The 15,018-nt window shown below is 36.8% G+C and overlaps 1 protein-coding gene across 1 annotated transcript; it reads right to left on the bottom strand.

Moving 5' to 3' along the window:
- Positions 1 to 2,760: 2,760 nt before the first annotated feature.
- LOC147856605 (kinesin-like protein KIN-14C) lies at positions 2,761 to 14,762 on the bottom strand. The gene is made up of 22 exons (XM_087329059.1): positions 14,428 to 14,762; positions 13,564 to 13,721; positions 13,012 to 13,134; positions 12,494 to 12,914; positions 11,256 to 11,362; positions 11,011 to 11,082; positions 10,807 to 10,884; positions 10,556 to 10,657; positions 10,435 to 10,464; positions 9,717 to 10,058; positions 9,556 to 9,637; positions 8,688 to 8,783; positions 8,407 to 8,586; positions 8,197 to 8,303; positions 7,898 to 8,076; positions 7,616 to 7,780; positions 7,105 to 7,358; positions 6,848 to 7,011; positions 5,227 to 5,433; positions 4,468 to 5,126; positions 4,213 to 4,391; positions 2,761 to 2,981 (listed from the first exon to the last, which is right to left on the bottom strand). Exons 1-22 carry the CDS (start codon positions 14,477 to 14,479, stop codon positions 2,911 to 2,913), a joined length of 3,828 nt encoding a protein of 1,275 aa, XP_087185185.1. The 5' UTR covers positions 14,480 to 14,762; the 3' UTR covers positions 2,761 to 2,910.
- Positions 14,763 to 15,018: the final 256 nt, after the last annotated feature.

Here is a 15,018-nt window from a genome sequence, read left to right as displayed (position 1 = left end):
GTGTAAACCACACAATTAAATTAATTGTATGTAAAAACCGCTACATACATTTTGACAAATGCTCGTTGCCATCATGACACCTCAACCTCCCTTACTAGGCCTAGATGACCTATTACATTGGTTGATAGATTAGTTTTTAAATTCTCTCTCTCTCTGTAAGAAATGTGAATCAAGGGAAGAATGTAGAAAGCATTGATGTTTGAGAATTGAAAGAATATGAACGACAATCAAAGACCATTGTCATTTGGGAGATTAAAGAGGAGAGTACATAAACACCCACATTTGCATGAATACAAAAGGCTTATTCAAGGAAAGAGAAGAGCATGGGAAGTTAATTAACAATTACTCGAAACACAAGAGAAAACTCATGCATGTGCTAAATTTTGGGGAAATCTAAAGGGGAGATGTGTTGAGAGTTATGGTCACTAGACTCTTCTTGACTTGTTTATAAATTGTAAGAATTTATATGAGTTATCTCTCGCCAAAAACATAATGTGTTATCTTTCACATATATCTCCCTTCTTTACAATTGAATATATAAAAGGCAAGCAACTTTCAATTATAACGACCAAAATGCTCAAATGGACGGGAAAGGAAGTACATGCATGGATAAGATATGTTTAATCATGCATAGCAACATGGCATGCAATACAGTTGGACCACAAATTGGATCAAACAACTATCAAACCACCATGGTTGGCTAGCTAATGGCAAAACTATTTGGATGTATAATGGAACCAAATATAAGTGTATGGGCTCAAAATAATGGTAAGAGAGCTTATGGACAAGCTAACTTTCACAAACATCATAACACCATTGATCACATGGTCACCCTTCGAGCATTAATCAAGGAAAGACATTTGAGAGGTAAAAATTTATATTGTTGCTTCGTAGACTTCAAGCAAGCTTTTAATATGGTACTCCGTGAGCATCTTTGGAAGTGAATATATGCTTGCAATTTCACAAATCTATGACAAGGTTATATGTTGTAACTTGTGTGTATATGGGTTTGTGTGTATATGGGTGATAAACTTTTATATTTTTACAGTAGCGCTATTGGTGTTAAGCAATGATACCTGCTCTCACCAACTCTATTTGGTGTATGCATTGATGATTTGGAAAAAATGTTTGCGAAGTTTGTAAGGGAATGTTTTTAAAAGAAGTTGCCACTATGAATGTAATCATCATGCTTTTATGCTTTTATGCTTTTATTATAATGACGTAACATTTTTTTACAAATACCAAGAGTTGCACAAAAGCTTATTTATGAAAGCATTTGAAAAGTTTTCCTTACGTATTAAATTAAGTGTCAATAGCTATAAAACAAATCTCATGCTTGTGAAGAGCCTAAAAAAGATCAACCTTACATTAGGTTTTAGTTTACCACAAATCATATTAGGGTTCCTTGCAATTGCAAGTTAGATGAAGGTTCTTATCAACTACGAGCTATAGATTAGGGATCTTATCTATGTAAATCAAGAATCCCATATTTTTAACCATGATTATTACCTTGAGCATCTACTATGCAAATAACCATTGAAGCTAGCCGGAGTGCATCAGTGAGCACAATCAACTATTCATTGTATCTTTTGGCCAAACCAGAAACAGAATTTTGACTTTTATTGGTCTATTTTTGTGTTGTCCTCTTCAACTATCATTACAATGACACAAGTCTTGGCAATGTCTTACAATTTGTTGCTCTTGGATCACCACCTTGCCTCTTCAACAAAATGTTCCCTTCCCCTTCTCTTTAGAGGGTTGTAGTTTTGGCATGCAATCTCACACATGTTATAAGTCTTGGCAACGTCTTACAGTTTGTTGCTCTTGGATCACCACCTTGCCTCTTCAACAAAATGTTCCCTTCCCCTTCTCTTTAGAGGGTTGTAGTTTTGGCATGCAATCTCACACATATTATCTAAGTTAATGTGATGTCATACTAAGTTCTTGAGTTTGCTACCAATGTAGGAAAATGGTAGGATGTGAAACCTCTCTTTTCAACCCTCATCTCAACCATTTCACTCATGGGTTGTGAAGGTCACCAAGCATGGATATCCACTCTAATTGTCAATAGTAGGGAAGCTGCAAAGTGTACTCTGGTTTATCCACAAACTAAGGTGCTACCTAGCCACAAACAATGCTATAAAAACAAACATGATTCCATTACAAATGCCCACTTCTCAACAACTTAGTATGCTACTAATGATGTACAACATTGTAAGGCTCCCTCTGGATATGACAAACATCACTAGATTAAATGACACCAAATTCAGGCATTAGAAGGGGTTCAATTGTTTGTAGACCACCATGGATACAAGGTTCTCACATACTGCGGTTCAGACAAAGGTTTTCATTTACAGCTGATCAGATTAGGGTTCCTAGCAACTGCAAGTTAGATGAGGGTTCTTATCAACACAGCTGTAGATTAGGATTCTTATCTATGTAAATCAAGACTCCAATACATTTAACCATGATTATTACCTTGAGCATCTACTATCCAAATCAGCTAGCCAGAGTGGATGGGTGAGCACTGCCATGCACTATTCGTATTTTTTGGCCAGACCAGAAACAAAACTGACTTTTCTTGGTCTGTTTCTGTGTTTCATTTCTTTCAGGGGCAGTATGCAATCATGTAATTCATCACATAAAGACACGTCCCATTGCCTATGCAGCTTTTCTTTATTGCTTGTTTGCTTTGTGGTTCATGGAGAACAATGCTGTAGCTATGTATGTGTTAACTACTTGGGTAATCATCAAGAAAAAAAAGAGATGCAAATACATCGTACAACACATTTCTATACAAATTCTTGATTCAACTAATTGTTTATTGAATCCAAATTCCAACCAAAGGGGACCAAAACGTTTAGACTCTGTATACAATTCCCCCAAAATGTTGAGATAAAAAATATTAAGCTACACCCACCGCTTTGAACTTTTGTACACAGTACCATTAAGTTTTGCTGCTGTAGCATCCAGAGGTACAACTGTTAACACAAAAGGATTGTAAATATGTATAACATGAAACCCACATTGTCATTATTTTTAATGTTATTTGAAAGAGTTCAAAATATGAAAGAATGATTACTCAGCTATACACTATTGTACCAACCCTACACAATGATCTCATGGAGGTGGTCGAGTTACTCAATGACATACATAACTCAATGTCCATGGTGACAGTAATACTAATCTATATGTACCATTGCCAATTAGCTTACACCCACATTTCCACGTGACACCTGTTCCCATATCCTTATGACAACGGGATATAGTTTACTACCATGATTCTAGGATTGCCAGATACACCATTTACAGTCACACTTTGAGAATACACCATAAGCACTCAGCATACATATCCCACCATCAATCTGAATAAAAGCAGTACCTTCCATAGTTTGAGTTTGTTTATAACAGTTTTCAGCAATTACCTACTGGTCATACCATCAAAACTCTGATGGGTGGGGATTCTTACCATCAAGTAGTCTACCCTTGACATCAATATTCAAGCCACGTTCCAGATTGCTCTTCCTAAAGAACGGCTTGAACAAGGTAACTTTATAGCTCAGTTTCAAGAAACTTGGACATTCCACTTGAAACAATAATTGGTCCTTTGACAAAATCGAAAGAACCATTCAGCCCAAATATTGGATTATGAGCAAGAACCATTATGGTTTCGAGTTTCATATTACTTGCAAGTCGGCTAATATTACTTCAGAGTTTGTTCCCAAGCTTTATACATTACAGAACTGAGTAAAACAATCAATATTGTGTACTTATCCCTTAGTGTCCAGCCTAAAAGATTGGACCTCCAACATCTGAGTGCAAATTTAGTTGGAGAGCAGTTAAAAGAGTCCTACAAATAGAACCCCAAGACTTCATTGTTATTCATCCCCGTGCAAAAGTTATAAACGAGTATCAAGAACCAAGTCATGTCAGACCAACCCTTGACATCCATCCATAAGAGAAAGATGCAAAATATAATCAAATTTGGCCCTACCCATTGAAACAATTATCAGACATCTAACTGGAGGTAAAGCTTATGAAAGACAAAAGAATCAGCAAGGCTTAAAATTATAAGAATGTTGAGGTGTGTGGATTTTCAAGCAACGCAACCATATCTAAAATAAAACTCAATCATCCATAATGAGTAGAAGATGTTAAATCTAAAACCATTTTGAAACTAGCTACATGACAAGCTATCGTCTTTATACTTACAGCTGGATTCAGCCCCGCGCTTCCCTTGAAGATGTTGCTTTTTGTAAGATGTACCCCCTCCTAACGAAACAGTTGACACAGACATGGTTTGCCGCCTACTCTGAGAGTTTATCTGCCCAAAACTACTTGGTTTCCTTTCACCCTTTGTCGAGGGCGGCCTTTCTGGTTGAGGTGGTTTTCTATGAGGAACACAATGAAAATCAGCAGAACAAAAATGATTTCTAACTAGAGGAAAGACAATATTAGGCGAAATACCTTAGATCCACAGAACTTTGTTGCTTCACTTTTTCAATGTATGTCGTATGTTCTATCATACTTGCTTGTGAACCATCTGTTTCTGCCTGTGAAACATATCCATCTGACTGCTCACTACCAGTGTCCAACTCCCTTGCCACGGGCCTATCTGTGTCAATATTAAGACTACTTTGTAGACTTGTAGTTCTGGTCATGGAAACCTTTTTCAGGCCCAAACTATCAACCTTTGCAAAATCAAACGACAGGGATTGACGATGTTTTGACTGTGATGGGCGACGTGTTGACTGAAGCGTTGTATTGTCTACAACAATGTCAGGTTTCATTGCCTGAATGCTCTCAGAAACAGATGTTAAATCATCTGTCCCACAGAGAGATGAATCTGTACTACTGTGCACTCTATCTCTCCACTCTTTTGATTGAACTTGAGCTTCCATTGCACATTCTTTCTTTTGCTTCTCATTGAGAAAACGTGGATCTGCATCATCACTTGCCAAGTCATAATCTGAAATCTCACTTTGGAATTGTTTCTTGAGATCTGCAATTTTATCTCTGTCTGATTCAAGATCTAAACATCTATTTTCTTTAAGAGATGCTGGTGGAGAGATATTTTTCAAATCCAGCATTTTAACTCCTCCATTTGGTTTCTTGACCATATTTTTCTACAAGGCACAAATAAAAATTCAAAAATTAAATCATACAGATAGTATGCCTGCCTAAAAGGAAAGAGAGATGTGTATCAGTACAATAAAAGGTACTAACCTCTTTATGCTCTCTTACGACAGACATTTGCCTGCGCAAATTTTGTTGCTTGACATCAATGGGTGGAGGTTTGGGGAAGTGATCACTTGATGTCCTTGATTTTGCCTTTTCCACTCCAGCCACAATTTCGTTGCTTATAGTTCGCATTGTTTGGAGGCGGTCAATCTCTCCATCCTTTTTAGCTATGGTTTCCTTGAGCATTGTCACCTAGTTTTTATACCAAGTATGATGAGCATGATGATAATAGAAAGTCACACGCATCTCTTAGTTTCAGAAACCTCATTGAATAGTGAGAAGAAGTACAAGGACAATAATATGCATGCAAGTTATTTAACACTGTTGCAGTCAATCTCTCTTTCTTTTTTAGCTATGGTTTCCTTGAGCATTGTCACCTAGATTTGATAGTCATTATGATGAGTTTGATGATAATAGCTACTCATACTCATTTTTTCATTTCAGAAACATTGTGGAACGGTGTTCAGCACAAGGTCATTAATATGCAGGGTATCTAACACATTATTACTGATTGGCATTTGCAAAGATTCACAATTTTTTTTACCCATGCATGATATATAATATTAATTAAAATTATTGGGTCTTGATTAGAAATATACATATTCATATTGCAACAGCACTTCAGTCAGTATGCATAACACCTTGCATGACATCTATTAGATTTGCTTTCAATTAATTCAATTAAATGTCTAGCAAGTAATCCTAGATATTTTGACAAACTGGGAATTATAACTATCAGAATCTCCAATCACTTGCTGCAATACAATAAAACGACAAAGCTCGAACCGAAGTATGAGCATTGGCATTCCCTTGAATCCTAAATGGTTTCCCTATCTCAGTAACAGTAATGCACTTTCTCCCAATGCCTCAAAAATATTACTAAGCATTTTGATAATATAGAAAGACCTTGGATCAGCCAAGAAAAATCTGCATCTTTTAAATTTATGTCACAACACCTCTGATGTGCAAAAAGCAAAATGAACCTATCAACCTCGAGAAGGGTTATAAACTTGCTTTTGCTATGTACTCAAAAATGCCTAGACCACCCTAATCTCTAATAAAGTAGTTCTAAACATGTGCCATAATTCATCAGTTTCTGTGATGCTAAACTAAAGATTGATCATCATAGCTGACAATATGGTAAAGCACAGACCAGTGATCAAAAGCTTCCAACATACAACCCTCTAAGCAGAACCTATGAGTACATGAGCCCTTCCAGGTGGCAGATGGTGTGCTGATCAATACATTCACTCCCAAGAATGAAGTTTCCTTTCTATTCAGTGGCAAGTGAGATTTTTTTATGGGATAAAGAGAAAAAGAGAAATCAGCAGACAGGGCCAGGCGGGAAGATGATAATGAGGATAGAGGTGATAGCAAAACAATGCAGGAGAAACAGATCATTACTTGCACCTGTGTTTACGCACATTTTCTTCCCTCTTTTTGCCTATATTTATATGAATAACTAGTAATTTGAACCTTACTTCTGCATTTTTCATCAATTCCCTTGGAACATTTATACTTTGCCACTCAGCTGCTTTTGCACACGTGGCAATTACCAAAAAGTGATGCCAAGACATGTAGATATTTTAGAGAAAATTTAAAACACCTGTTCTTTCAAATCACGAACTTCCTTGCTCTCCTTGTTGCTACGAGCAGCACCAAGTTCAACAGATGCAACTCGCTCAGCAAATTTTAGTGTGCTTATTGTTTCCCCATAAGATTCCATATCAGGGCCTATATGCACAAACATCAACGTCTTGGCTTGTCCAGCTGCATGGCCAATGGCAAAGCAGAGTGTTTAGAATATGCTAACAACCAAAATCAGCATTTTCAAATAAACAAATAAATAAAGCTAAAGCACACCTAACGAATGCTGGAGCAGCTGAGTAAGTTTGCTGTTCCGATAGGGCACATGATTGCTTTTCTGTGAAAGGGCAGAAACAACATCTCCCAATGCAGATAAAGACTTATTTATATGCTGGGCCTCTTTTAATCTATCTCCTGTTGCCTCTGATTTGTCAACTCTCTCACTGCCAGCAAGATCCACTAGATGCAGACACCCGCGCAATATGGCACCTGATCCCAAGTCGGTTCCTTGTACATGTACCGTTAAGACGCTGCAAGCAGAGACAAACATGCCTTCTTCAATGCATTGAGACATGTAAATAACTACATTATTGGCATATGGATCCAGAACCTCATCCATCACGGTGTCATCGTGCAAAGCATAATCCAAATGTACACACAATCATGGTCAACAACACCCACAATGTCAATATGTAAATTTTTCACACAACCATGTGAGGTACTGCCCACTAAAGGATCATGCTCTAGAAAATACAAATATTTAAAACATATCCAACACTTTGCATACCTGTGTGAGCGGCTGCTGCGTTCATTTAAGGCAGTTGCACCAACTGCTCGATTTTTCTGACCAATTTTAATCAATTCCAACACATCGGAGGTGCACGTAACAGGTAGCATACTTGCATCAGGTACATTAAGACCATTCAGTTGGGAATAATTTCTAATATCCAAAGTAACAAAAGTCAAGAGAACTTGGATGATTGAAACACATCACCTATAACTTTATAATTATATCTAGTACTTTTTTATCAGCCCATTTTACAAAGAATTTGTGACTTAACAAGGATATTTTTTTAATGAACCCTCTGTAAGTAGGAGATCTCGCACTTGTTCATTGTATATTTCTACCATTTGAACTCCTACTTCATATTTTACGACATCATCTCTGCTCTGGGATATTTGAAATAGATCATTTAGCGCTCGGTAATTCACACCCCAATCTTTTTCAGTCAAATTACTTGGACCTGTCTGCAGAAAACAAACAAAGAAAAAAAGGGGGGGGGGGGGGGGGGAACAGTGATCCTTCATTATAATGATACGAGTGAATTATGTCAAAATAGATAGTCAATAGCAAATCATACTCCTAACCATGGTGTATGTTTTCCCTGATCCTGTTTGACCATATGCAAAAATGCAGACATTGTATCCATCCAACACCGATCTAATCAAGGGTTGAGTATCCTTAAATACCTCCTCTGCAACCTCAAAGAGTTATGAACCAGCATAATAAACATATCCCAAAAGCTTAAAGACTAATGCATGCCAATAAAATGGTGTATTCTTGTAGGAGAGGCCTACCTTGAGTAACAGAAGGACCAAATGCCTTATTGAAACTAAATATCCTGTGGCCTTCTTTCCCTTGCTTCATGGGGTTAGCAATTAGCAAGTCTCCATTTTCCCCTACAAATTCAATTGAGCTTTGCTTTGATTCTTGGCCAGGAAAGAAAGGTCTCACCCTACAATAGACACGAATATTTCCTGCAAACCATTTGATATCAATCAACTATGGGAAACTTAATTTATATGGACCTCAAAATTCTTGCAACATTTTTAAACCAGACGCCCAGACTTTATTTTACCTTTCAGATCTTGAACTTCATTGTATAATTTACGGTTCTCTGCGAGTACAGTGTGATATCCTGATGCAGCTTGTACTAATCCTTGAAGTTGCCCCTCTGCAGTAGCCATAAACAACAAATCCGCCTTCTCAAGAGAAACCACATCAGGCATGCTGACTCTTAAAGGTTGTATTTTGTGCAGGCATTGTCATACATGCCATTTCTTATTTAAGATAAAAATACTCATTTTCTGTCGTAATGGAGAATTTTGTAAAGACTGATTTGGCATTCTCCCAAAACCTATCATTTATTCAAGAATTATATTCTAGAAAGGCTCTTAGCATAACAACCGGACAAAGACAAATAAAACATCTGAAGTCTGGAAGGATGTTACACAGATCTGGTTCCTACACATGTCAGATGTCTCATTATTTTACTACCAGCCTTTCATGCATTTACGTTCCTAATCATGTGTTAAGGACAAAAGTCAACTCCTAACATGCATGTACTCTAAAATCATGTAGATCCATTGTGATACTTACAGAAACATGTCAGATCTCTGATTACTTTACTATAAGTCTTTTATGCATTTATGTTCCTAATCACATGTGGTTAAGATCAGAACTCAACTCTTCAGATACATATACCATGAAATTATGTACAGCCATAGTGATACAAAGATTCATTCACATCAAATGGAGAAGTGCCCACAGTAGAAAAACCCCTAAAAAGAAAATCTCAATCATTGTTTAGGAAATGTGGTAAAATGTGATTTTGAGATCATGTGCAAGTTATTAGGAGTTCAGAATCTTATTGATTATATATATTCAATGTACTAGGTAATACAAACAAGTGGAAGTCAAAAACATTCAAAAAGATATCTGATTACCAAGAGCAGTTGATTCTTGTTGCCATGCATCTTTCATACTGATACAATCCTCTCTTGTGGCTTGCAGGACAAGTTTGAATTCCTAAAACAGAATAAACTTTAATGTAAAATTTCCAACTTATTTAGATGGATATTCAAAAGAAACTATGTTGATAATATGCCTGGAAAAGTTCCAGTCGAGAGAAAAGGAAAGTCTGATATTGCACATCCCGTTTCTTCAATGCCTGCATCTTGACTTCATATTCTACACGTAGATCTTCTAGCCTTCTATTTGATTCTTCATGAATAGCCTTCATCTTGTCGAGTTCTGACTGCATTTCATGCTTGATTTCTTCTTTTTCTGTCTCTAAAACCTGGATTCGTTCTTGATCCGTTTGTTTTACGTCTAGGAGCTCTCTTTCTAGGGATGCCAACATTAGTTGATAATCTTCACTTTCCTTCTGCAGCTCACACACCAAAAGCTCTGTGGCTTTCAAGTCCTCTTCTGCCTTTCTTTTGTCCATCTGCAGCCACGATTAGCACATTCTATATTTAACACCTGGAATAGAAATGCATCCAAAAAGGGAATCTTGTTCTGCCCTACAAAAATAAGGTTCGTGAATTGTACAACTAACATGCATATCATGAAGAACAATGGCATGACATATAATGCTAAATTTCTCTTCTATAACCTTCAATGATCTGCATTTGAGATTAAAAAATAAGTAACCATGCATCACTTCTCTCTGTTACTTCCAACCAACTGCATTATAACCTAGTTATGTCTACTCTTAATGAGAAGATATATCTAATAACGGTTTTCTAACAAGAATGAAATATAATATTATTATGTATTGGAGAATATACACTCCCTTCTTAAATGTAACATGGAAAACTTGCCTTCATCTTCTGGAGCTGATTATGAACAATCTGTTAACATAAAAGTAGAATTATAAATTATAATATGAACCAGAAACTAGGTCCTAAGGTATATCACATTACGCAGAATCAGTTTCAGTACCTTTACTTCTTCTCCTGTGCCTGCTGCCAAAGTCTCTAATAGTCGTGCTCTATAGGCAAGCTTGTCTTCACGTGCAAGATGCTCTTTTAAAGTGCTTTTAAGCTGCATCATGAAAGTATATCCAAGATAATGATGTATTTAGAGGCATAAAAGCAAAGAAGAACATTGTATATTCTAAACATGCACCCTTCAAGGACTACATGTGTAAGAACATACTATGCATCAGAAACCTCAAGTCTCTCGAGTCTTACATTTGCAATTTGCTCATTCTGATTAACCAGGCGTCGTTCAAAATCTTCTGTCAGCTTCTTAAGCATGAATTCTACGAGCTGAGAAAATGAGAAGAAGCATCAGAAGTAGCCAGTAGGAGCATGGACAGGATTCTACACATCATTTATACATCTATAAAATATACTAAACACGGAGTCAAATATATATCCCCAGGATTTACTTACTGCTGGGATCTCATCTGGTTGTTTATCCCCAAGGATAGCGTTGACTAGACCTGATACAGACTGTGATGAATTCTGGAAGGATTAGAAAATACTCATGTTTAGTAGGTTGCAATGGTAATTTATTAGAAGGAAAAGACAAAATAAACTAGATCTGGAGTTGTCAATCTTGGTTTAAATACTAATGTTACAGAAATAAAAAAAGTTTACCAATGCTTATAATAAGTAACCACAAATTTATTGCTTACATTGAGACTGTTTAAAACACCAGCTGGTTGTTCCTGCACTGATCCTCTTGTTCTCAATCTTAGCATTTCCCGTACCTTTTGACTAATATGGTGTATATGAACTGTGCCTGTAATCAAACTTGCAAGATCAGATAGGAACAGAATCTAAGTAGTCCAACAGTCAATGAGTTTTCCATAGAACAAACACAACATATGGCCAGTCCATGTCAACTGGGATGAACATGCTCATCAGTGGTGTCCTGCATGATAGTTTTCATCTTCTTACAAAAGGAAGCATTCAGTTTACAATGTTTTTAAAACTTGATAGTATCTCAAGAGCTTGCGATTTGAAAACAAGTGTGGCAACATAATAATAAGAATTAAAGTCACTAATGTTTATAAGTAGCTTGAAGAAACAACAGTAACCCTGCATCTTGTTGTGTGGCATGAGAGAACTGACTCTGTGAGAAGGAAACGGGGAATATTCACAATTAACATTAGAGTGTTAATGCATCTTCTGTATAGGAAGTCAAATGAGATACATCAACGCCCAACATCGCATCTAGTTCAGATCTGAAAAATATCACACGAATAACCCTGGGATTTTATTATGAAGTGACAAAAATATCTACCGTCAAGTATGGGTGGATTCCTGAAGTTAAAATGCATATACATTGTCAACAGCCTGGACTCAAAAAACAAACCAGCACACTAATAACCATGGTTCTTATAATGAGGTGCCATGTAGAGACTTTCTGATTAGATGCAACATAAGGTCTTTTTTATTTTAATAAAAGTTGAGTCAAGTTGAAAACATGAAGATAAATACTGTATTGAAGTAGATGCATGTTAAAAAAAATTCAACAAAACGAAATTCCAACATCCGAGGAGATATTCCAATTTAAACGTCTAAGAAGTTGAGACAGAAAACAGACTTGGATCAACTTCATCCATTGCCTCTTTTGTCTTCTATTAATAGTAAATCCAAGTTTCATGTCAAGCTTCGTGCAAGATTCTCATCAAACTTGAAACTCGGATTTACTATTGACAGAAGATTAAATCTTTCAAAGAAATCCAAAAATAATTCAGTATATAACATCACGCAGCTGTACAGTATGTCAAACGTGCATGGTCTGCTAAATCTCACAATCATTAGCAACCACAGCTTTCAACCCGCTTTCGAGGGGTGTAAATATTTACGCGTGTACACATCCAGGTGAAAAGGGTACAATCTTCTAATAATAGAGATTTGGTATTACCTGCATTGGGATGGGGATGATTAGGGATAAAATTCTCGTCATCCAAGCTGGAGTCTCTTCCGGGTGATTTGTGTACAGCATTATTTGGCTGTGAATTTCCAGCATTCTGCATTTCTAGAGATATATCAACCGAACTCACACTATCATATTCTGATGCAATCCATCGTTTCCTTTGCTGGCTAGGGCTTCTTGTTAGATGTGAATGTAATTTCATGCGTGACGGGGATGCCAATGTTTCGTTATGGTTCGGACTACTAATGTTTCCTTTATGGTTTGGATTACTTGTGTTATAGGCAATTGGTGACCCATCAAACTTCCTGGATCCTGATAGATCTTTACTTTCTTCTGTTGAATCATGATATGATTTCAGAGAAAGAATACAATCTACCACTCTATCCAAAGAATGGGGCTGATAGTTAGGCTGCTTAAACAAATAAACAAAATAAAATATCACTGTTTTCCATGGGTTTATATTGATGCCAGATGAAAGAATTATCAGAAGTTATTATGAATCCTACTTGTGCCAGATCCAGATTTTCAAAAGCCGGAATATTCAATAGTTCTACTGCTTTCAAAAACGTGCTCAGACAGTCTTCAGGTTGCAAGGAGGAATTAGGGTCCAGTACATGGCCTGACCTAAACTGCCAACATAGACACGATATGAAGTAAATACATTTGTTCAAATCACATACGCATGTATTTGTATAGATGCACATGGGTATCTCCATGGATATGTGGATATTTTAGATTTGCGATATATACATAATATATTTTTACAGCTCCTTTTGCTAAAGAGACTTTTGTTCCTTGGCAATTATGCTGTGTGAGGCAGACCCAAAGATCAATTTGATTGCTTTTCTTTGTGATTGCTTTTCTTTGTGATTCCTTTATCATTTAGGGTTGATACGCAATTTCTCAATTTGCTAAAACATAATCTTATCTAGACAAATAGGTTTGGGGAGGGGAACCCAGCAAATACTCTATGCTTTTCACTCTTTGGCATTCATTGACACTATAAATCAATAAAGCACCGCTATATTGAATAAAGATGGCTAATTTTCTAAAGATACCTGAGTCATCAGCTCAGGATCTAATTTTCTTAGGATCTTGCAAAGCACAGTTCCATCTCTTAAGAAAAGTCGTAGATCCTCCTCCGATGGATTGGGCTGCAGATCGAATGGCCCAATCATCCATTGCAACCATGCTGTTGCCTGATACCGTCTCGAAACTTCTCCAGAACAAATTGAGATAAAAGAAAGGACTTATAAGAGCCATGTATATATGCACACGTCTATATAAACACTACATTTTGAATCATAGTATATGTAGGTATATAAACTCTAAATTTTGCATTATATAAATTTTTCCCGAATTGTATGCATATACATACAAACCCTAACTTTTGCATCAAATCATTTGTATACATGATGTAAACCCTACTGTTTGCATCAAGTGTTCATATATAAACCCTAAGTTTAGCATCAAAGTGGATTTCTGCGTAAACAAATAGGCTCACATTATGGATGTATACATTAACCCTAAACATTGACTTAATGTAGCTGTTCCAGAATAAATATTTATATGAGGATGGATATGCACACACCATAAATTTCAAATCCATGTAGGCAGTATAATAAAAATGATATTCCAAATAATGGAGGAATATATAACCCCTTAATTTTGAATCAATGTAGGCTTTTCAGCATACTATAATGGATTAAGATAGGATAAATATAAATAGAAGGGCTAGATTCGCATCAGCATAGTGAGCTACATCCTAAAAACAAGAATTTCCACAACAATTGATATAAATAAACCCTACATTTGCATCAAAAAGAAATATTTTCAGCACTCAAACAAAAAAGGATTTACATGAGGATGTATGCATATAATTATGCACCACAAAGTGAGCTTTTCAATAATAACAGAAATACCTGCTTCAGCGGCCGCAACAACAATGTGATCAGATCCTTGTGAATCTCCCATCTTATAGGTAACACGAGTTTGCAGATCAAAACGAAGTCAAAAAATAAAAATGACAACAATTAACGGTGATCAACCAAAGAAACAGAGGATAAAAATGGATCAAAGGCCGAACATTACTACTTATTTACTGAGATTGGTATCCTCTCTCGCTCTAGGTCTTCTCTCTCTGGACCCTCTCTCGCTCTCTCTATCTCTATCTCGATGCATTCTGTATGTAGATCCTTTCCCTCTGGATCCTCATACTTATCTCTCTGGTCTTCTCGGCCTCGTGCGCGTATGTGTGTGTGTGTGTGTGTGTGTGTGTGTGTGTGTGTGTGTGTGTGTGTGTGGTGTGCGTGTTTACCTGATGACGCAGAGAATAACTCTGGTCTCCGTCTTCGGCGTTCTCTCTCTCTCTCTCTCTCTCTCTCTCTCTCTCTCTCTTTCAGTCACTGTGTCTCTGCGTGTTTTTGAATGCGAGCATGCACTCACGTTCGCGCGCCAAAGCCGGAACAGGAGAGAGAGAGAGAGAGAGAGAGAGAGAGAGAGAGTCTAGAGAG

This window comes from Azolla caroliniana, unplaced genomic scaffold (genome assembly GCF_043228905.1).
Source record: "Azolla caroliniana isolate FFs.n. ecotype wild unplaced genomic scaffold, voAzoCaro1.0.p SCAF_13, whole genome shotgun sequence".
NCBI lineage: Eukaryota > Viridiplantae > Streptophyta > Polypodiopsida > Salviniales > Salviniaceae > Azolla > Azolla caroliniana.
Note: the sequence above shows the minus strand (reverse complement) of the source record. Positions and strands in the feature narration are given on the sequence as shown.